Source organism: Mirounga leonina, unplaced genomic scaffold, assembly GCF_011800145.1.
Source record: "Mirounga leonina isolate KUSES-001 unplaced genomic scaffold, KU_Mleo_1.0 Mir_418, whole genome shotgun sequence".
Taxonomy (NCBI): domain Eukaryota; kingdom Metazoa; phylum Chordata; class Mammalia; order Carnivora; family Phocidae; genus Mirounga; species Mirounga leonina.
This window is the reverse complement of record NW_023270739.1, coordinates 13853292-13874947: the sequence shown is the minus strand read 5'-3', so window position 1 is coordinate 13874947 and position 21656 is coordinate 13853292. Positions and strand designations below refer to the sequence as shown.

Here is a 21656-nt window from a genome sequence, read left to right as displayed (position 1 = left end):
TAAGAAAAAAATATAAGGCAGATCTTAAAGGGATCCACAGAGGAGTGACAGATTTTAATGAACTGAATTGACGTAAGCAATGCTTAAACCTAGCTAACTCTAATTGATCCACAAAAATTGACAGGGGCAGCAGCAAACCATGAGATAGCAGATAAACCCAAAGTAAATGATAATCCAGAACTGAAATACCATATTTTGCCGCACTAATCTTAAAAATCAAGGGTGCTTGACTCTCAAACCAATATGAAGTAGTAAGAGTAAGAAACAGTTCTTTTCAAAACTAGGTTGTACATACTGAGAACAGGGAATGTCATTTCTACCATGAACACCAACCTGGGGGTGGCGGGAGAATGGAAGGGAGGGGGAGATACACCTCTTAAAATCTGAACCCTAAAATTCCTGTTCCCAACTAAGAGTACATGTAATGATTTGATACCATTGTGAAAAGTATATCTAATTCTTACCATTAATAACTGGTGTGTAAACTACAATCCCAACCAAGTTTGGATCAGATACAGTTGTGTCCAGAATAAGGCCCCCAATGCTGAAAGACAGAAAATCATATAATTTAGGGAAGAGGAAAGAAATGTACTAATTTTAAGCTGCTCTTTACATACAAACACTTCTACTCTAAAAAAAAATTTTTTTTAGACATTTAAAAAATAGAATAAAAAGGAAAAATACTTCAAGTAAAAATCAATGTCAACAGTGAAATGTTGAAAATAAAACATGGAATAAGCTATAGCCCTACATGTTAGGGCTCTCTTTCTGATCTCCAAGATATGTTCCTTATAAAAAGGAAAAGAATATGCTTTAGGTGCATTGAAATGTCTGGAAGGATATATAAGAAATTATTAACAATGTCTATCTCTGGGTGGAGGGACTGACAGAAGACTGATGGTTATTTTATATCCTTCTGTATTTACTAATTTTTTAAGACCATGTGCATTTATTGCTCTTACAATTTAAAAAATAGGTCGTTATTTATTTTTTTTTAAGCAAGCTCTACAACCCAACATGGGGCTTGAACTCACAACTCTGAGTCCAAGATCAAGAATCTCATACTCGGGGCGCCTGGGTGGCTCAGTTGGTTAAGCGACTGCCTTCGGCTCAGGTCATGATCCTGGAGTCCCGGGATCGAGTTCCGCATCGGGCTCCCTGCTCAGCAGGGAGTCTGCTTCTCCCTCTACCAACTTGAGCCAGCCAGGTGCCCCTAAAAAATAGTTTTTAAAAGAGTATTTCTTCATATTTGAAATCAGCAAGGCATCAGAGGGATCATTTTTATTGTGTGAAAACTAGATAGGTGTAGCATCTTATCACTGGAAAATTAAAATAATGAGTTGTAGCCATAGAAAGAGCTGATTTTGAGGACAGAGGTCTGGAAAAATAATATACAGTTACATAGTAGCAAGCCATATACTCTGAATGTCTTGATGGAGCTTGGAGATTTTTTAAGTGTCCAAGACCAATACCAATTGGTAAACTTCAGCTTCTTGGTCTAAGTCCTATAAAACACTGCCAGTCCCTATACTCCATGGGATCCTGTTGCCTAAATCTTCTAGGAAAATGCAATCTACATTACAGAAAAATAAACCCCATGTTATCAGAGAATGGGGTTGAAATATCAGATCAAATGTTCTACCACTACCTGATAGTTAACATTAGGAACTTATTAAATATTAATTTTTTAGTAAAATAAATGAATTGTGGCTTACTATGCCTAAATTACTAGGATGTCCCATTAAAAGTTACACTGTAAAGTCCCAAAGTAGTCATCCTTAGCAGTATTTTAATATTTAATATTTAAGCTCTAATTTTAAAAATATATATATTTCATAGAACAAAACTAGTTATGTGTCAAAGAATAAATTTCTATGCCAGAACACATAGGTTCATGCTGTGACCATAACATGAACACTTGCTAAAACACATCTTAAAATGTTTTTATGACCCAGGTAATAAAATATTATAGAAAAATTAGAAAAGACAAAAAGAAGAAAATAAGAATCAACCTCAGTGCTATCACTCAGCGTTATACTGTTAGCATCTTGGTATATAGCCTCCCAGACATTTTTAAACACGTAGATTTTTAAAAATAAAAACTCACATTGTAAAAGTAGTTCTCTCTTCACTTTTATTAAATTTTATTCTTATCGAATAAACATATGTACATTATTTAAAAAGTGAAAGTACCACAAAGTTTAATAGTCCCCAACCCCCACCCCCAGCACCTGTTCTCCACTATCAATTCTTTTCAACTTCTTTAGCTGTTTCTTCTGGTGTTTAATGCTATATTTCTAAGTAACATGTTTATACTGTGATTTCTTGATTTTAATTTTAGACATTAACCTAATGACCTCCACTGTGACAGATGAGGATTTAATCTCACTTGTCCTTCCCCTCGCCACTTTGGATCCTTCATAATTCTCTTCCTCCCCTTATCCGGCCAACTTGGTTATATAATTTTGGGTGAAAAAGATTTAGGGTTTACTTTATTATAACAATGGAATCATTATTCACAACTGAGCCACCAAGTGTATTATTAGATTTCCTCACTTTTACTTGTTGCTTTGGCCCATATTTTTCCTAATTTTGGGGGTACTTATTACTAATTTGGTTTCAACTTTCTAACAAAGTTAGTGAAATGCCTCTGAATACAGTCAAACTCATCAGGTAACTGATCAATTCCACTTTTGTTTCTTAGAGACATTCCTCCTTAAGTCCTCTGTCCTCCTGCCAACCTGGATGGTGGCCTCTAGGCCTACTACATGGCTGTCACCCTGCACCTTCCCTTCAGTTTCCCACGCTGGGTTTTGGTCTGTGTGCCATGACCAAGTCCCAACATTTCATAGGACCCTATTGCCTGAATCTTGTAGGAAAAAGCAATCTACATCACAGAAAAATGAATCACATGCTCTCATGGAATGGAATGGGTTTCCTCATTCCTGTGTCACCTTCTTTCTTGATTTATTTCTTCATTTTGATAGACCATATCTTCTACTAGCATTTATAGGAAAGGGCATATGGGAAGCAAACTTTTTGAGATCCTGCATGTCTGAAAATTCCTTGATTCCACCTAACATTTGGTTGACACGACAACCACACCTTATGTTCAAATTACTCTCCCTTGAAAATTTTGAAGGAATAACTTTAGATGTTGCTATTGGACATCACTCAGATTCCCAATGCTTTATATATAACTCATCTTTTTTCTCTAGAATATTTTGGGATTTGTAGTAATGTCCTTTGATTTGGGTCTCTCCTGCTATTCACTGTGCTAGGTACTCAATGGGCCCTTTCAATCTGGAAGCCCATGGTCTTCAGTCCTGGGGAATTTTCTTATATTATTTCTTCAATAATTTCTTCTTATTGTTTGCCTCCAGGTGCCCACCTCTGTTTTCTGCTCTATTTTCCAGAACAGTTCCTCAGCTCTATCTTCTAACTTTTCTGAATCTTTTGTTTCTGCTATTTATATATATTCTTTTTTTTTTTTTTTTTAAGATTTTATTTATTTAGGGGCGCCTGGGTGGCTCAGTCAGTTAAGCATCTGCCTTCCGCTCAGGTCATGATCCCGGGGTCCTGGGATCGAGCCCCACATTGGGCTCCCTGTTTCTCCCTCTCGCTCTGTCCTTGCCCCTGGGCTCATGCTCTCTCTCTCTCTCCCTCTCAAATAGATAACAATCTCTTAGAAGATTTTATTTATTTATTTATTTGAGAGAGAGTGAGCAGGAGGAGGAGCAGAGGGAGAGTGACAAGCAGACTTCTTGCTGAGCACAGAGTCCAACGTGGGGCTCAATCCCAGGACCCTGAGATCACGACCTTCGCCAAAATCAAGTCTGTCGCTTAAATGACTGAGCCACTCAGGTGCCCCTGTATAGTCTTCATTCCCAAGAGCTCTTCCTATTTTTCAAATCCTCCTTATTAGAGCATTCTGTTCTTGCATTATGGATGCCATAGATTCTCCTACTGCTGTGAGGACACTGATGAGTTTTTTGAGGTCTTTCAACTCCCCTGCACTTTCTTTGAATACCATTTTTCTGCTTTCTGTCTTTCATGTTAGAAGCCTTAATCAAACGTCTGGGGATCCTTTTGCTGTCCACTCCCCTGGAAGGGGCACTGCAGAGCACACTTGGAGCTCTCTGTGTACAGAGGCAGAGCTCGTCAGCAGGTAGGCCTTCTGAAGAAGCATCAGGTGGCCAAGCAGCTCGCTCACTAAAGGACCCACAAGGGTCAATATCCACAAGTTTTTCCTCTGTGCTGTTGAGTTTCCCCAGAAAAGAATTATTCTAATTTTTTTTGCCCGGGGGTAGAGGCCTGACTGCCAGCATTCCAGGAGCAAAGAAAAGGAAGTGGGATAGGGGTTTTCACTGTTCAGCATCTAGATTTTCACTTAATCTTATTTTTCCTACAGTGTGTAACCCAAAACCTCACGTGTGCAGGTGTTTCCAAGTCCACAGCCTCTCTGATTCAGTTTCTGAGTTAATTCTTGTCTTCTGCCAAGGTGGGAGGGAGCGGTCACCTGGGTGGTCAAGCTGCAGAAGGGCTTTTAGGATCTAATTGCTTCTTACATAAACTTTCAACATCTTCTTCATTTTGGCTCTAAGAAGTACTTAGTGCCTCTATTTCCTCCTCCTTTTTGGGTTTCTGAGGCTCAGATCTCAGATCCGCCTGCTCCTTATGGGTGTCTTCTGGCCCTGCAGGAGGTTAGGTTTTAGCTTTTTCCATTTTGCTAGTTCAGTTAAAAATCATCCGATTCCTGGGGCACCTGGGTGGCTCAGTCATTAAGTGTCTGCCTTCGGCTCAGGTCATGATCCCAGGGTCCTGGGATCGAGCCCCGCACTGGGCTCCCTGCTCCGCGGGAAGCCTGCTTCTCCCTCTCCCACTCCCCCTGCTTGTGTTCCCTCTCGTGCTGTCTCTCTCTCTCTCTGTCAAATAAATAAATAAAATCTTAAAAAAAAAAAATCATCCGATTCCTATTTTACTAATTCTGTCGAATCTTGCACCTGCTGGCCTCTCTGCTCCCCTTCTGTCTTTGTGGTTTACAGCTTTTCTGTTCTATTACTGTCATTTTAGTAGTTTCAGGAAGGAAGAAGATAAATGTGTGTCAATATACCATGTTTAACAGGAAATTCATACTCTCTTCTAGCTTGCTCTTTTCACCAAATGTACAGTGAACATCTTTCCATGTCAATAAAAATGTTGCAATGTTATTTTTAGTGGCTAATATTCCATTTTGTGACTACACTACAATTTATTTGACCGATACCTGGTTGCCAGACCTCTAAGGTGGTCTCTTTCTTTTTTGTTGTTAAAAATTCCACTGTGATGAGGATCCTTACAACTTGATCTTTTGCAAATATCCTTAATTATATCCTATGTCCTGTTGGAGTGGAAGTAGTCAAATGGTATGTCCATTTCTAAGGCTTTCTGATACTTATGTGAATAACTTACTATTAAAAATAAGTAAAGTCAGGTTAACACATAAACACACACAGAGAGAGAGACACCACTAAACCTTACTCATCAATCTGGTAAGGATTTGATTGGAAAAAAGTCTGAAACTGGTCTACTGATTTCAGTAACTCCTGGGGCTAATATCCCTATTACCTGTGATAATAAAGACCTGGCTATATAAGATTATTGAACCAAGAAATAAAAACAGGCTGCTGATGTTTTAGTATATACACAGATATGGGCATATAGAACACACGCACACACACACATTTTAATACTAACCTACTTATAATCATAGCTGTTATGACAGGCTCCCAGCCTGAGTGGAGAACTGTCCTTGTAGCTGGATGTTTGGCAGCTATTATAATCCAGATAGGAGTTAGAGCCAAGAAAAAGACACCAACTAACGGAGAAATGTAGTAATAGTTGTCTAAAATTAAAAAAAGAGACAACATTTCAATCTCTCTTCTAATCATGTAGCAAATGTAGATATTAAAAGTATAAGTTTCCCGGGAGATAGGATATTATCCAACATATTCACAGGCTATATATTTTCTCTAAACTTCACACAAATTTAAAACTATAAATAAGGTAAAAATATTAAATACTGTAACTGAAAACGAGTACATTAATTCAATAAACATTTATTGAAATAGCTATCTGAGCTGGATGAGAATTGCACTAATAACAGTAAGGGCAACAACAGTAAAAAAGCCAATATTTATTTGGCTATTATTTACCAAGTACTGTGCTAAATGCTTTTTAGGCATCATCTCATGTGACTGTCCTCACAAGTATGAGGTAGATACAGCCATTTCTATTTTATGGAGAAACTGAAGCTTAGGAGCTTAAGAATACGGCTAAGAATAGCAAGAGTCAGGAGAAGGCAGCATCTGACACCAAAGTTAGTAACTCTTAACTCTAAAGTCAAATGGGATATTATTTTTACCCACAAGGATCTTTATAGTACAAGCATTCCAAGGAATATTGGCCAATCAATTGATAATAGATATCCCCCCAATACTAAAGAGTGTTCCAAGCTCTAAAATAAAATAGAAAAACTAAGTTTAATAAAGGTAAACACCTCTCTTCACTGCTGAACTTCTCAGAACCCTTCATAAGCTAAGACAGAACACAGTACAATGTGTTAACCATAGTTTGGCCAGACCACCTAGTTTCCACATCTCGGTGTTATAACCTACCTTGGACAAGAAATTTCACTTCTATAAACTTCAATTTCCTTATGTATAAAATGGCAATAATAACAGTACCTATTTCATGGAGTTATTGTGAGTCTTAAAATAATGAGTACATGTAAGTAGAATAGTACCCAGGCAGCTAGCTAACATTCACTGAACACTTACTATCATCATAATTGCCATTGCCACTATCATTAACATCTCGCTATTTGGAACACACTGAGATAGCAGATTGCCAGGACTTTTTTATAACCCCTTTGTGGTAAACTGTCTTACTTGATCACAATTATTCATTCTCTCTCCATTCTTGTTATGTTTCCCTGTAGAGTGAATATATTTCTCTGCCTCATTGACTTTGGGCTTAGCTATTTGTCTTGCTTTGTAGACATGCTGTATGTCACCTCTGAACAAAATTTTAAGTGCTTTCAGAAATGACTAGAATAGATAGAGATATATGGGTAGATATTAGCAGTCTTCAGACACTAGACAACAAGCACTGCAAGACTGTGATTCTTGAGAGAAGGGAAAGAAATGAGATAAGCCCTATGACAGCCTCAGCTTTTGACTAAAGCTGTGTCCCAGACCACAGTGCAGGAAGGGAAAACTCCAGCAGAGTAAGGCTAGGGCAGCAGGAATTTATAGGATAAAATACTGCAGAAGAGGAAGCTCTCAGAGACAGAGCTTGTGAACTGAATACTAAGCCATGCATGCATAGGGTTAACTCCACAAGGCTAGGTCAAGAATAATTGTGTAGTTGTAAGCTGAAAAATTCCCAGAGTTTACAGAGGACTGGAAGTCATTCAAAAGCCAATCCTGTAGAGAGGAGAGGCCTCTTCAAACATTGAGAACATTCATTAAAGACCTGAGAAGAGTCACATCTCAGTAGTAGGACCAGCCCTAGTGTAAAGTCTACTCAAGATTGGCTCCATAAAGCTTGAAACCAAGACTTGTAAGGCTCAAGCTAATCTACAATTAACTGCCTACAAGAACAAAGTCAAACACGTTGTAAAGAAAAACAAAACAATTGAGCACTTAATGTTATTACATTCACAATGTCTAGCATCCAACCAAAAATTATTTTGAAGTGTCTGGAATAATATTTAGTCACATTTACAAACTTAGTTAAATACCCTAAGACATTCTATTGACCATAGACATTTCTCATGTCTCTCAAAAGTTTCCAAGTACTTAAGATAATCTTTATAAATCTAATAAATTAAATGTACAAATATGGCAAGTCTTTAAGTTTTCATAAATATTCATATAATGCATACAATTTTGGAATATTTATATTTAAAAGTCACAAGAATAAGTCAATTACTTAATTACAAATTTAAGATAGAATTAGAAGACTGACATGTTTCTCTGATGGGCTAAGTTACAAGTATATTTGAAAATATATGTTTTGCCTCTTTAGCATAAAACCATTAATACCATGAATTTGATTCTCAAATATTTTTATACTTAATTCTAAATATCCCCAGGAATAAAATTTGCCTACCCCTTCTTGAAAGAGTAACACCATCCCAAAACATTTTTGGTAATACCATTTTAGCTGATCAAGGTGTTACTAAATTTTTCTGGCACCTCACAAAATTCTTCAATCTTTATCCAGAATCTTATCTTTGATTGAACTTTGTATTTCCTCATCTTAAGATATTTAAAGATCTCTCACCTATGACTAAAAATGTTTGAACCAGCTAGAAACTCAGAAAAGTAAGGATGGAACAGCTAAAGTGGTTCAAATTGCTGTGATTCCATTTAACTGCCAAACATAATAGCCACCTTTCTGATTCATGGCTTGTACCTTCTATTAGATTATGGGTGGCGTTTTGTAACAACTTTACATAATTTCATTAACAACATTCATTATTCTTACCCTAAATTCTTCTGAAATATGTAGCTGCTATAAGTGACACTCTTATATGTCAGCTGTTTGTGTGTGAGCAACAAAGGGCCATGGTAAGTTATCAATTTTTTTTAAATGCCCTCCCTTATAACTATCAGAATGTTCTCACTAAATTGACCTTCCAGGAATCACTCTAAACTAAGATGGTGAGTGCTGAAAATCTCTGAAGAAGACTGACATGCAAGATAGATTTAGATTCTACTCATATCACCACTCACATCCAGGCAGTGATATTCTAGAAGGCCCGGTAAATAACCAGCTGGCATCCCTGTTAGTTTCCACAGACTGAAGCAACCTGAGGCTGACCCTGACTCTGCTCTTATGGCTTCAACTAAGCCATCTTTTTAACCTCGAAGAATGAGAAATCAATCAATGTTCTGCTTCTCAGATCTTGCCTAAAAAGAGAAAAGCTGACAGTTTTTCAAATCAATAACATCATGTACATCCCAGAATTAGATAGCCATGTAGTTATAAATAATTGAAGAAGAGTTTTTAAAATCCTCTTAAAAGTATGCAAACAAGAAGAAAGAAAGGGCAGCAATCATTGTGTACAGGTATTTTGGTTCCTGGCCTAACTTCTTCCTTTTAATAGCTTTTTTAAAATTACTATTGTTTAAACATTACCATATGAATGAATGCCTTTATATCTTCTTGGCAAGTCATACCAAAGCATATCATAGTCCAGAGCTTAGATTACCTTCTAAACTAACTTTCAATTTTTGCTTCTATTTCAAGACCTTTCCTAGCCATATGCTGCCATTTTAACTTTTCTGTAGGGATACTAATCCCCTGATACTTTCTGCTAAGGCAAGATACTCTTCCAATATTTCCCTAATACTATGTCCCCACTGAAAGGGTCATTTTTTTGGTTACAATCTATTCTGTTATTGGACAAAGAATATAGCAACATCATTCAGAAAGATATCTATCTTCTATTTCCATGTGTGTACCACTTCCTGAATAGCTTCTACTCACATTAACTGGATAGCTTTCAAAAGAAATAAAGCATTTCACCAAGTGTTATTTATTTAATATCCATTTATGTATATGGCCCTATGGGATGCTGATAGATTTAAAAAAAAAAAAACATACAATTTTGTCCTCAGAAGCTTATACGCTCATAAAGGAAGGTACTACATTTACACAAAAAGCTATAATGACCAGTAAAATGTAAAGAACGTTATAAGAGATGTATCAGTGAAGGACTACAGGAATTCAGAGGAGGAAAAGATCAATTAACATTAGAGAAACATGTGAATTTAGCATTGAAAATGAGGCCTCTGACTGGCCTTAATGAAGGGGAAGGGAATGAGAGAAGAAAGAAAAGAGAAAAATCATGGCTGATGTATGAGAATCAGTAACTGGGTGAGTCTGGCTGGAGCGGGGAGGGCATTGGAAGATACATTTCTGCCAACTCCCAGAGGTTTAACACAAGGCTAAAACTTTAACTTTGTTAACTGAGCAACAAAGACTTAAGTGACTATACAAAATAAAGTCAATAGGAATAAACAAAGCTCTGGGCTTATTTTGTCCTTTTTGTGGAGAACTGGCCAGGTGAAAAGAGGAAAAATCCTTTATTTACTTCAGATATCAGAAATCAGCAAATTTTATGAGGGCCGAAAAAATTTTATGTGTTACCGAAAGTAACACACTGAATGGATGTAGAATGAGCTTCAGTACATGCATCAAAACTAACAAGACAAGAGGGGAGCTGTTCCAAGTCATTCTAAGTATCCAAAATTCTAGGTGGGGACTTATGACTTTTCTCAATGTCCAGTTCTTTGGGAGCCATGTAATACTGTACAGCCTCTGTTTGTAACAAAAGCCTATAGCTGCCATGAAATCCTCTTATCTCTAAAGACTGCTAAGTGTTTCCAACATAATTCAGGAATTGAACTTTGTTTCCAAGAACTAGGCAGCACAGCAGGATGAATAGGGTCTCAGAATTTAAACGTGACTATTCCTAACCTTTATATTCAGAATACCGCTAACACTGTGCTGATCTTATGAGGCCCCCTAGTGCTCATAATGTAGACACATTATAATCCAACACTGACCCCAGAAAAACCCTTCATGGTTAAATCAACTATAATTTAAAAAATAATAATAAAATTAAAAAAAATCAGCATACATTATTTTCCGCAAAAGTTTATTTATCTTCTGAAATCTCATAATACTGAGTCTGTATCATTATAACAATTGTCATACTTATTAGGATAACATTCTTCAATGGCATTCTCTTTCTTTCTTACTACTCAGATTTCAACTGAGGAGACACCCTGGTATTCAACCAGCAGCTGAGAAATGTGTTACAAATGACTTCATGGTAATTTGAGCACCCAAGTCGGCAAATAATATACCTTTTCTGTTTATGTATATAAGGCAACCCATCCCAGAAACACTGCCAACCTTCCAGTCCCATCCCTACCCACCCTCAATGTTCCTGGCAAGACCCATAGAATAATAATAGGTAGAATAATAATAGGTAGAAACCCTTCACCCTCTTCTGCTTTCCCCATCCTTTCTCCTCCCCACTCCTCCTCACAGGGGAGGAGGATAATAATAGGTAGAAACCCTTCACCCTCTTCTGCTTTCCCCATCCTTTCTCCTCCCCACTCCTCCTCACAGGGGAGAGACTTGTCTAACTGGTAAGACTAAGGAAAGAGGCACTAACTTGTCTTTTGGGATCCAGCCTATTGATGACAGTCTCCCTTTCCCAACACAGTAGGCAGCCCATTTCTGTGGGGAGCTGCCTGCCTATGAGTGGGTAAATGAGTAAAATAACACAGTAGGAGAAGAATATTAAGTCACATTCTCTAATACTAGCCATATTTTAATCTCTGACATCAGCATAAATTTCTAACTTGTATACAATAGAGGGAAAAAGTATGACTAATTATCACCCCAACAATAAATTGAAGAAGATTATCCCTTTACTAATATAACTCATTTTCTGTCCTTTATTTGACTGGAAGAGAAAAGAATCAAACATTACCCTGAATATACTTGTACATAAAACATTCCTTGTATATTTCACAACAACAATGAAAACCCAAGACCTATATGAACAAGATCTTACTACACTTAGGCTATTGATCATTTATTGTCTTCTACCTTGCTGAGGAAATGAGAAGAATTTTCCTTGAACATCAAGTTTTATTGACTATTATTTTTATGCCACTCATTAAATATTTTAAGGTAATTTTATATACTAAATGAAGCTTCCCTTAATAAATGACTGATTGCCTTTGTTAGGTTAAAGCCCTTTCTTTAGTTCAAAAACATATATCTGAGACTTACTTCTTCAAACCAAATGTATTTTAGGCTTATTTTAAAGTATACCATAAATCTGTATAGAACCCACAGAATATATGAGGATATATGAATAAATGTTTGCTTCTGGCTTGGCTTATAAAACTACCTTTTTTTCCTTGTAGTATTCTGTGGGTTTCTCTTTTCTTTCTTTTTTTTTTTTTATTTGGCATCTAAAAAAATAAAACCATAGCCAACTTCTAGCACTAAACCAATGCTCATAAATCATATTCATTTACATTGATAATAACTTGTATTAAAACAATTCATTAGATTCTGTATATAATCTATCACAATTATCAGGAATTATATCTATATAATTATTATATAATATTATTGACATCATAATTACAATCTGTCATTATCAGGAATTATATAATTAATATATAATATTATAATTATATATATAATATATGTATGTATACATGAATATATGATGTCTCCAACTTTACACAACATACAGGCTAATTTTCATGGTAACTTTTTTGTTGCTGTTAATTGCCATGTTGGTTTCTGATAGGGGGACAATCACTAAATTTCAAGCACTGCTATAACCTTATGTTCTGGGACAGTAGTACAATGCATATATCAGAACACTGTGGGTTGACTCCTCACTGCCTACACACTTAGCAAAAGGGCAGAATTCATAGGATATATATGACCTGTGTTCAACCTTCCCAGCAGCAGTGGGTAACATACATAACCTCTATGAGCCTCAGTTTTCTCATCTGAAATTAGAGCTGATAATCCTTATCTTATATCATTTTAAACTCCGTAAGAAGAAAAAGAAAATGTGAGAAAAAAATATAGGAGAACCACAACATATAGTAGGTACACAACAAATGGCAGTTACTGTTCTAATCAGTCTCAACCACAGTTGTACTATAGAGGAAGGCCACCAGGAATTCATGGCATTGTTGCAACAGTATTTATTCAAAGAGACTCTGAATAGCACATTATATTTCATTTCAAGTTAACTTACCAAGACAGGAGTACAAACCCTGACTTATCCAGGCTAATATGGCAAGAGTTATGAGGTCGCCGAAACTAGCAGCAATGGGGGTAGCAACGTTATCAGGATTTATGCCAGTCTTCTTTGAACCAACAATAACCCCAACCATTATTATTCCTGGAAGAAAGAAAACTCATTACTTTTTATGCTATGATTTAGAGAAAATCAATCCCCTAAATACTTAAATATAAAGGCTAGACAAACAGCACGTCAGTTCCAGTTAGACTGCTTAGATAAGCTGACTAAAGCAAACAAAACATTTTACTCTAATGCTTTGGCAAAATGCCTTTCAACAAATTCCAAGTAGGGATCATAGAAGATTTGAGAAGTTCAGCGTTGCATTTAGAGACCCGAAAAGCTACTGTAAGATAAAATTAAAGCTAAAATTTCAAATTTAATAACATGTACGTCTCAGATGTAATATATTTGTGTGTATCAAACCTGAAGATTTTATTTTAACTTTCAAAGTATGAAAATGTCAAAGAAAGGTGAGTCATATTTATATGCACAGCAATTGGGAAGAAGACCAAAAAAACAGATTTGTCTACATGGTGGTAGCCAGAATGCTTGCTTCATTTTATTTAAAAGTGATGAAGCATTAAGAGGAGGGAGATAATTAAAATTTGAACACTGAAGGTCAAAACACAAAAAGCAGTCTCTAAAGGATATTCTTTTTTTTTTTTTTTTAAGATTTATTTATTTATTTTGAGAGAGAGAGAGAGCACAAGAGGGAGGGGCAGAGGGAGAAAGGAGAAAGAATCTCAAGCAGACTTCCTGCTGAGAGCGGAGGCTGATGCGGGGCTCAGTCTTACAACCCCGAGATCATGACCTGAGCCGAAACCCAGAGTTGGACACTTAACCAACTGTGTCACCAAGGTACCCCTAAGGATATCCTTTAAAGCCAAAGTTTCTATCTACAAACTTCCAACTAGAGAATAAAAGATGAAAATATGACTGTGTACTTGTACTCCTAAATATTTATTTTCTTGAATCATAGAAATGGTGAGGGAGGATGATAACATTTATATCCATACCCAGTGGTACACATTTTCTCATGCCAAAATTTAGAGGATGCAGTGCAGAGAATATTTAAGATTAGTGCACTTATGTGCTAACCATAAACCAGTATGGAAGCCTAAATGTGGCTATAGGAAAAAAATCAACAGAATCTTACTGCATTTTTAGACTGACAATGACTCAAAATGATTTTATTCTAGCACACTCATTTTATAGATAATAAAACTGAGGTCCTGGGACTAGGTTTTAAATTCCTGCTTAAGGTCACAGAACTTGTAACTCTAGTCCAGTGTTTTCTACCACCCCATAAAGCCAAAATTATTAAAAGTAGAATTTTTGTCTTGCTTTGAATAATGTCTCACTTCTTATATTCTGGAGACATTTTCAATGTATAGACTCACCTTTCCCATAATATTGTTATATTAAAAAAAAAGCAATAGCAGAAAAGTTTTTAAAATGCATTAAGTAATAATCAAGATGTAATCATATAGAATTCTTTTTTCAAAGTCAGCACATTTAAAGATTGATATGGAAAGTTCTCCTGGGACAGAATGCCATCCGTATCTTTTCACCTGAAAACAAATATTTTGCCAGCATGGACCAGTGGAAAGAGCTGGGAGTCAGGAAACAGGCTGTAATTCTGCAAACAAGCTGATGAAATTGGACAAGTCACCTTACCTGGGTCAGTTTTCTCACCGACAAAAGGTGGTTAATAGTATCTGCTCTACATAAAGGTCAAGCTATCATAAAATTAGAATATACATTTTTCAAAGTAAGAAACCTTAAGCAAATGTATTTTAAAAGTCTGAATTCTTATGATTTTGAAAAACCTAGGCAATAAAATAGGTTTTATTGAAAACTTTTAAACAATTCTTTCTAAATGAAACAAGATTGGAAAGAAAACAGAAGTAAATGAACTTAAAGAAAAAGAAGCTAATGCTTTAGGGGTTTTTTGTTTGTTTGTTTGTTTGTTTGTTTTTGTTTCTTACCAGAAATTAACTTCCCAGTAGCTTAACTTCACCCTGCTTTGGCCAGCGCTGAGTTCTGGTAATTCTATATATGGACAAGAAACTACCCCCTAATATAATTTAAGTACTAAAACAAAATGGTTGAAAATATTTTGGAAGTTAAGTCTTAATTTTAATAAGATTCTCTAAATTCCCAGAACCTAACCAAAAAAGTTAGTTTAACACCTGTATAATCACCTGACATGAGAATTTTCTATTTTTTACCTGGCTGATGATATAAGGGTAAAAAGATGGCAATTATAGAATAAAAAGAACCAAGTCTTTATGATTATGATTTCACAATAAGCTAGTTCTCCAGTGTTAAGTTCTTTTTTTTTTTTAAAGATTTTATTTATTTATTTGAGAGAGAGAATGAGATAGAGAGAGCATGAGAGGGAGGAGGGTCAGAGGGAGAAGCAGACTCCCCGCTGAGCAGGGAGTCCGATGTGGGACTCGATCCCAGGACTCCAGGATCATGACCTGAGCCGAAGGCAGTCGCTTAACCAACTGAGCCACCCAGGCGCCCTCCAGTGTTAAGTTCTTAATAAATAAGTACCAAGAATGATATCCTAACTGAAAAATTCTAATGTAGTTAATTTTTAAAATCTCCTGGCTCTTTAAAAGTCTATAGCCAGCAATATACTGTGTCGAGCATATGGTTATATTTGTATTGCCACAGAAATAGTGAAGAAATTTTTTTGAAATCTGAAACTTTAAAAAATTTTAACAGAGGGACTGCTTTTGAAATTCAGAATTCCTAGAATCCTTGTTACTCAAATGACAAGCCAGTAAACCCTCTGCATGATTTCTAGAAAGGAGTTTCTCAATTAATTTAATTTATAGAAACTAATGAATGCCTAGATTATTTTCCTGATCTCACTGGGAACTCTACTAGAGTCCCTAAGGCCAGGAGACAACCTCAGAAAGCCTGTTCTATACTAAGGCTTATATATAACATATATAGGTGTATCTGAAATAAGACATTTTAAAAGAATGTAAATAAATTTTCTCTTTCTCTTGCACTCTTGGTGGGAATGCAGGCTGGTGTGTGGCCACTCTGGAAAACAATATGGAGTTTCCTCAAAAAGTTAAAAATAGAAATACCCTACAATCCAGCAATTGCACTGCTAGGTTATTGACCCAAGGAATGCAAATGTAGTGATCTGAAGGGGCACCTGCACCCCAATGCTTATAGCAGCATTATCTACAATAGCCAAACTATGGAAATAGACCAAGTGTTCATCAAGTGATGAACAAAGAAGATGTGGTATATATATATATATATAATGGAATATTACTAAGCCATAAAAAGAATGAAATCTTGCCATTTCCAACGCCATGGATGGAGAGTATTATACTAAGAGAACTAAGTCAGAGAAAGACAAATACCATACGACTTCACTCATATGGGGAATTTAAGAGACAAACAAATGAGCATAGGGAAAAAAGAGAGAGAGGCAAACCAAGAAACAGACTCTTAAGCGCAGAGAACAAACTAGTAGTTACCAGAATGGAGGTACATGGAGGGAAATGGGTGAAACAGGTGAAGGGGATTAAGAGGACACTTATCTTGATGAGCACTGAGTCATACATGGACGTGTTGGATCACTGTATTGTACACCTGAAACTAATATTACATTGATGTCAACTAACTGGAATTTAAATAAAAACTTAAAAATTGTCCCTGTTGATCTTATAATGAACAAGTATCATTTTTATAAAAAGAGTCAACATGGAAAATAAATCATTTGAAAGTGAAAGACTGTAGGGGAGACATTTATAGGTTTACTTGCCTTGCAGAAGAGATGCAATGAAAGCCGTTGCCACACTGCTAGAGCACAGAAGTATGGAATGGTCAAGATAGTACTTCCCCTCTGGAATCCAGCCCAGTATAACTGCTGCCACAGCCGCTAGAAAACCAACCACTGTCGCCTGAACCTAAAAGTTGTTTCAGAAAATCCAACTGAATTATTCATTTCAAAAACAGTTTTTACTTGATTATGTAAATATGCATACCAAAAGTCAGAAGAAAGTATTGCATATGGTCATTGATCAATGCTACAGCATTACCTTTTGAAGAAGCCACTCTATTCTAGTTTTAATATTCCCTAAGGCAGTGAGTTCTCAAACTGCCATAATCTGGTGCCAGTGGTTATGGAATGGGGTCCAGGAATCTGTTTTTATCAAGCACCCCAAGTGACTTTGACGGTGTAATCCGCAGATCATCTAAGAGGATACCAACCTTAAGACTGAAAGGTACCCAACCCTTATAACTGAAGTTTGACTCCAGAGGGAGTGCTGGTAAGAGACTGATTTTATGGTCTAATGATGAGTTTACCTCCTGGCTACATCACCCAATCTTGTGGCAAGTTATTTAAATTCGTTCATTCAACAAGTATTTATTGAGAATCTAGGGGCGCCTAGGTGGCTCAGTCAGTTAAGCGTCTGCCTTTGGCTCAGGTCGTGATCCCAAGGTCCTGGGATCGAGTCCTGCATCAGGCTCCTTGCTCGGCGGGGAGCCTGCTTCTCCCCCTGCTTGTGCTCCCTCTCTATCAAATAAATAAAAATAAGATCTTTAGAATCTTTTTTTTTTTTAAGATTTTATTTATTTATTTGACATTTTATTTATTTATTTGACATTTTATTTATTTATTATTTATTTATTTATAAATCTGAGCCGAAGGCAGTCGCTTAACCGACTGAGCCACCCAGGCGCCCAGATCTTTAGAATCTATACAAGGCGCTTGGTCTCGGTCCCCACAGTGGTCAAAATAGATTTATCCCCTGTTCTCCCCCAGCTCTTGGTGGGTGGGTGGGACAGACATTAAAAAGTAACCTCACGAATAACCACAATCATGATCTGTAAAGTGACAACGGTAATACCAAATTTGAAAATTGAGATTTAAATGAGTTACATAAATATAAAAATGCTTCCCACAGTGCTGGCACAAAGCAACCCAGCAACTAAAGAAAGTAACACTGGGAACTCTTAGAATCCTATTAAGTAGAATGTGAGAACTAAAGAAGCCCTAGGGGAATCTAATTCACAGATTCCTAATTGTGCTTGTGCCCTGGACTCCTTTGACAGTCTGGCAAAAAATATGTAAAGATTCTTTTCTACAAAAACACAGATGCACTCAAGATTTGAGAAGAATTTCTAGGTGCTCACAGACTCTCTGGAGCCAATCCATGTGGTAGAATCCAGAGCCATCTCTGGCTCCCATCCTGACCAACATCTGCAGGGAGGGAGGATGACAAGGGAAGGGTACAGACGAAGAGTGGAAGGAAAAATTAAAAACTGGGCTGGAAGGTCTTAGAATGATGTGATGAATAATTTACACCACCACTTGTATTATTTGGTAAGAGTTTAGAATATTTAAAGAAGAAAATGGAATATATTTTCAAATTTTAATTTATATATTAATTTATAGTAACCTACTTGTTGTTAAATATTTTATTACCCCTGAGTAGGTTCCTACAATTTCAAGCTGGAAAGGAACATTGACATCTCTAATGCAATACTGTGATTTAATAGAAGGGGGCAAAGAAGCCCAGAAAAGTTAAGTAAATTAACAAAGTTTATACAGCTGGTTAATGTCAGAGCTGACATAAAATCCCAGACTTTCTTATTTCCAACCCCGTGATCTTAGAAGCAGCTGCACAGATATTTTTTTAAAGCCCATATTCCAAAATTCTTTTATTTCTATGTCTTTGAAATGCAATATATGAAATTACTTTTCTGCAACCATGTTTCTCAATATGATGTCCTAATTGAGCTAACATTAAAATTAGTGAGTGTTCCTTAAGCCCACTTGCTACAGAGTTACTAGGGGGCTACAGTCCTGTGTCTTGGGCCTAGTAGGAAGTAGTTAGGGACGAAGAGATATGCACCTCAGCTCAGAAGGAGCTGTAGATAATCTATATATAATCCATGATTTAGTGTATATGTAACTGACAATCTAATGTTCTCATTTATATGAACACTAGTAACATTAACATATTAAGAAAAACTCAGTTTAAATAAACATATGACTATAATATATAAAAGTTCAAAGAAGATTTACTTCAAAAAATTAAAGTAGAAAAATAGAACCTAAGCAATGAAGTGCTACTATTTATTTGCATAGATATTAACTCAAATACTCAAATTCTAGCTCTATAACACACGATAAAAAATTTACATATTTTTCTATATTTTATTATATATTTTTCATATTTGGAAGAAACTGATCAATTTCTAGAGAAAGAAAACTTTTTAGAGGTCATGAGTATCCATTTATTCTATCACTTCTTCGTGGTACTAATTTATTGTTTTGGGTCCCCTGAAATAATAAACTGGTAAACTTAATAGCACTAAAATTTATTCCACTCTTACAGGTAAAACCCAAGATGTATAAACCCAAGATCTGTAAACAAATACGTGCATCACTCACCTGCTTTACTTTTTTTTATTTAATTTTATTTTATTATGTTATGTTAGTCACTATACATCATTAGTTTTTGATGTAGTGATCCATGATTCATTGTTTTCGTATAACACCCAGTGCTCCATGCAGTACGTGCCCCCATCACCGAGCTAACCCATCCCCGCACCCTCCTCCCCTCTAAAACTCTCAGTTTGTTTCTTGGAGTCCATAGTCTCTCATGGTTCGTCTCCCCCTCCGATCTCCCCCCTTCATTTTTCCCTTCCTTCTCCTAATGTCCTCCATGCTATTCCTTATGTTCCACAAATAAGTGAAACCACATGATAACTGACTTTCTCTGCTTAGTTCATTTAGCATTATCTCCTCCAGTCCCATCCATGTTGATGTAAAAGTTAGGTATTCATCCTTTCTGATGGCTGAGTAATATTCCATTGTATATATGAACCACATCTTCTTTATCCATTCATCTGCTGAAGGGCATCTTGGCTCTTTCCACAGTCTGGCTATTGTGGACATTGCTGCTATGAACATTGGGGTGCATATGGCCCTTCTTTTCACTACATCTGTGTCTTTTGGGTAAATACCCAGGAGTGCAATTGCTGGGTCATAGGGTAGCTCTATTTTTAATTTTTTGAGGAACCTCCACACTGTTTTCCAAAATGGCTGTACCAACTTGCATTCCCACCAACAGTGTAAGAGGGTTCCCCTTTCTCCACAACCTCTCCAATGTTTGTTGTTTCTTGCCTTGTCAATTTTTGCCATTCTAACTGGTGTAAGGTGATATCTCAGTGTGTTTTTGATTTGAATTTCCCTGATAGCTAATGATGATGAACATTTTTTCATGTGTCTGTTAGCCATTTGTGTGTCTTCTTTTGAGAAGTGTCTGTTCATGTGCACTCACCTGCTTTAAAGCCAAGTTGCCAATTATGAGGTTCCACTTTTCAATGGGTGAATCCATCTTCCCAATATTTACCTGTTAAAATAGATACTTTCATCATCTATTACTGACTAATCTATATGCTTTAACTCTGTTTAAACAAGCAGATGAAGTCTTAAAGCCAAAGATAATTCTTTAGTAAATCTGATGAACTCACATTGTACTTTAAATATAATCCTGAATTCACTACCAGTCTTGTATCTCACATTTATCTTGCCCAAGATGTTTAGAAAAATATATTTTTTAATTTAATTACTAGCTCACAAGAACTAGTGGACAAATTAGTACACTGTTTACAATTAACATCATCAAATGTTATCCTAACATGCTAAATTTTGTGTACTGAGGCCCAATATAAAAAATTACATAATTTTGAGCAGCTAGCATTCTATTCCATATTATGAAACTAATGTAATTTGAAGAATTAGTGACCAGAAAACCCAGGATTAAACAAATCATTTATATGTACATAATTTATATTTGAGTCAAGACTAAAACTGTTAGCAATAAAAAATTCATTCAGTTCACATAAAGTTTGATCATGTATCTCACTATTAAAACTTCTATATCTTTCTGCTAAATGGAAGAATACTCTCTGAAAAATTATTATTCAATTGCTCTATAAGGAAAATCCTTACTTCTCCACCATTTAGGATTCAAAACACGTATATCCAAATCTGTCATTTTTCTAATGCAATCATTTGGAAAGCAGTGAACGATCTTTATTAATAAAAAACATACTGAGCTGGGTTTCAATTATTCATCATCTGCTTGGTCATGGAAGATAGGTGAATGGGTAAAGTGGGAGATACATAAGGGTTGTTATTTGTGGGTAGTTTATGGACAGACTAGAGTTTAGCTCACTGGCTTCAGGCCAGCAGATTAAGTGCTACGTCAACATTTCTACTATCAGTTTGGAATTCTCAAACCTCCCTCTGGGCTCTAGTCTCAAAGTACCCAGCAATGCAAATATTAAGATTTCTCAGTTTTTCAGTATAATTATTCATGCTGGTTTTATTTGCAGATTTCTTCCCTAAGCCTGGAAATCTACATTTTTCATGAAATCTGTGTTTGTAGCTCTAACAACCTCAGTCTTTGCTTCAGTGAGTAATAAGGTACAAGCAATGTTTAAAGAGTGCATCTACTTCAGGTTTAGTGTTCAAGAAATAGGCATGACAGAAATTAGTGTTATCTTTAATAACTTTTAGAAAGAGGTCTATAGGTATAGGAAGCAATCTAACATGATTCCATGAAAAAGTAAAAGATGTCAAGACTCCAGAATTGCTTGATAATCAGTAGAGGTGGATCACACATATACTAAGGTCTAGAAGAAGGTCAAGAAAGGTGAGTCACAGAACGAATAGATGCTATGTGTTAGGTATGCT

The 21656-nt window shown here is 36.1% G+C and overlaps 1 protein-coding gene across 1 annotated transcript in view; it reads right to left on the bottom strand.

Moving 5' to 3' along the window:
• Positions 1–21656, bottom strand: part of SLC41A2 (solute carrier family 41 member 2) — a 113575-nt gene that overhangs the window by 35624 nt on the left and 56295 nt on the right. Inside the window, exons 4-8 of the mRNA XM_034987685.1 lie at positions 20236–20307; positions 16704–16848; positions 12857–13003; positions 5737–5884; positions 465–544 (exon numbers count right to left, since the gene is read on the bottom strand). Of these exons, the coding sequence (XP_034843576.1) occupies positions 465–544; positions 5737–5884; positions 12857–13003; positions 16704–16848; positions 20236–20307 (592 nt within the window). The remainder of the gene's footprint in view (positions 1–464; positions 545–5736; positions 5885–12856; positions 13004–16703; positions 16849–20235; positions 20308–21656) is intronic.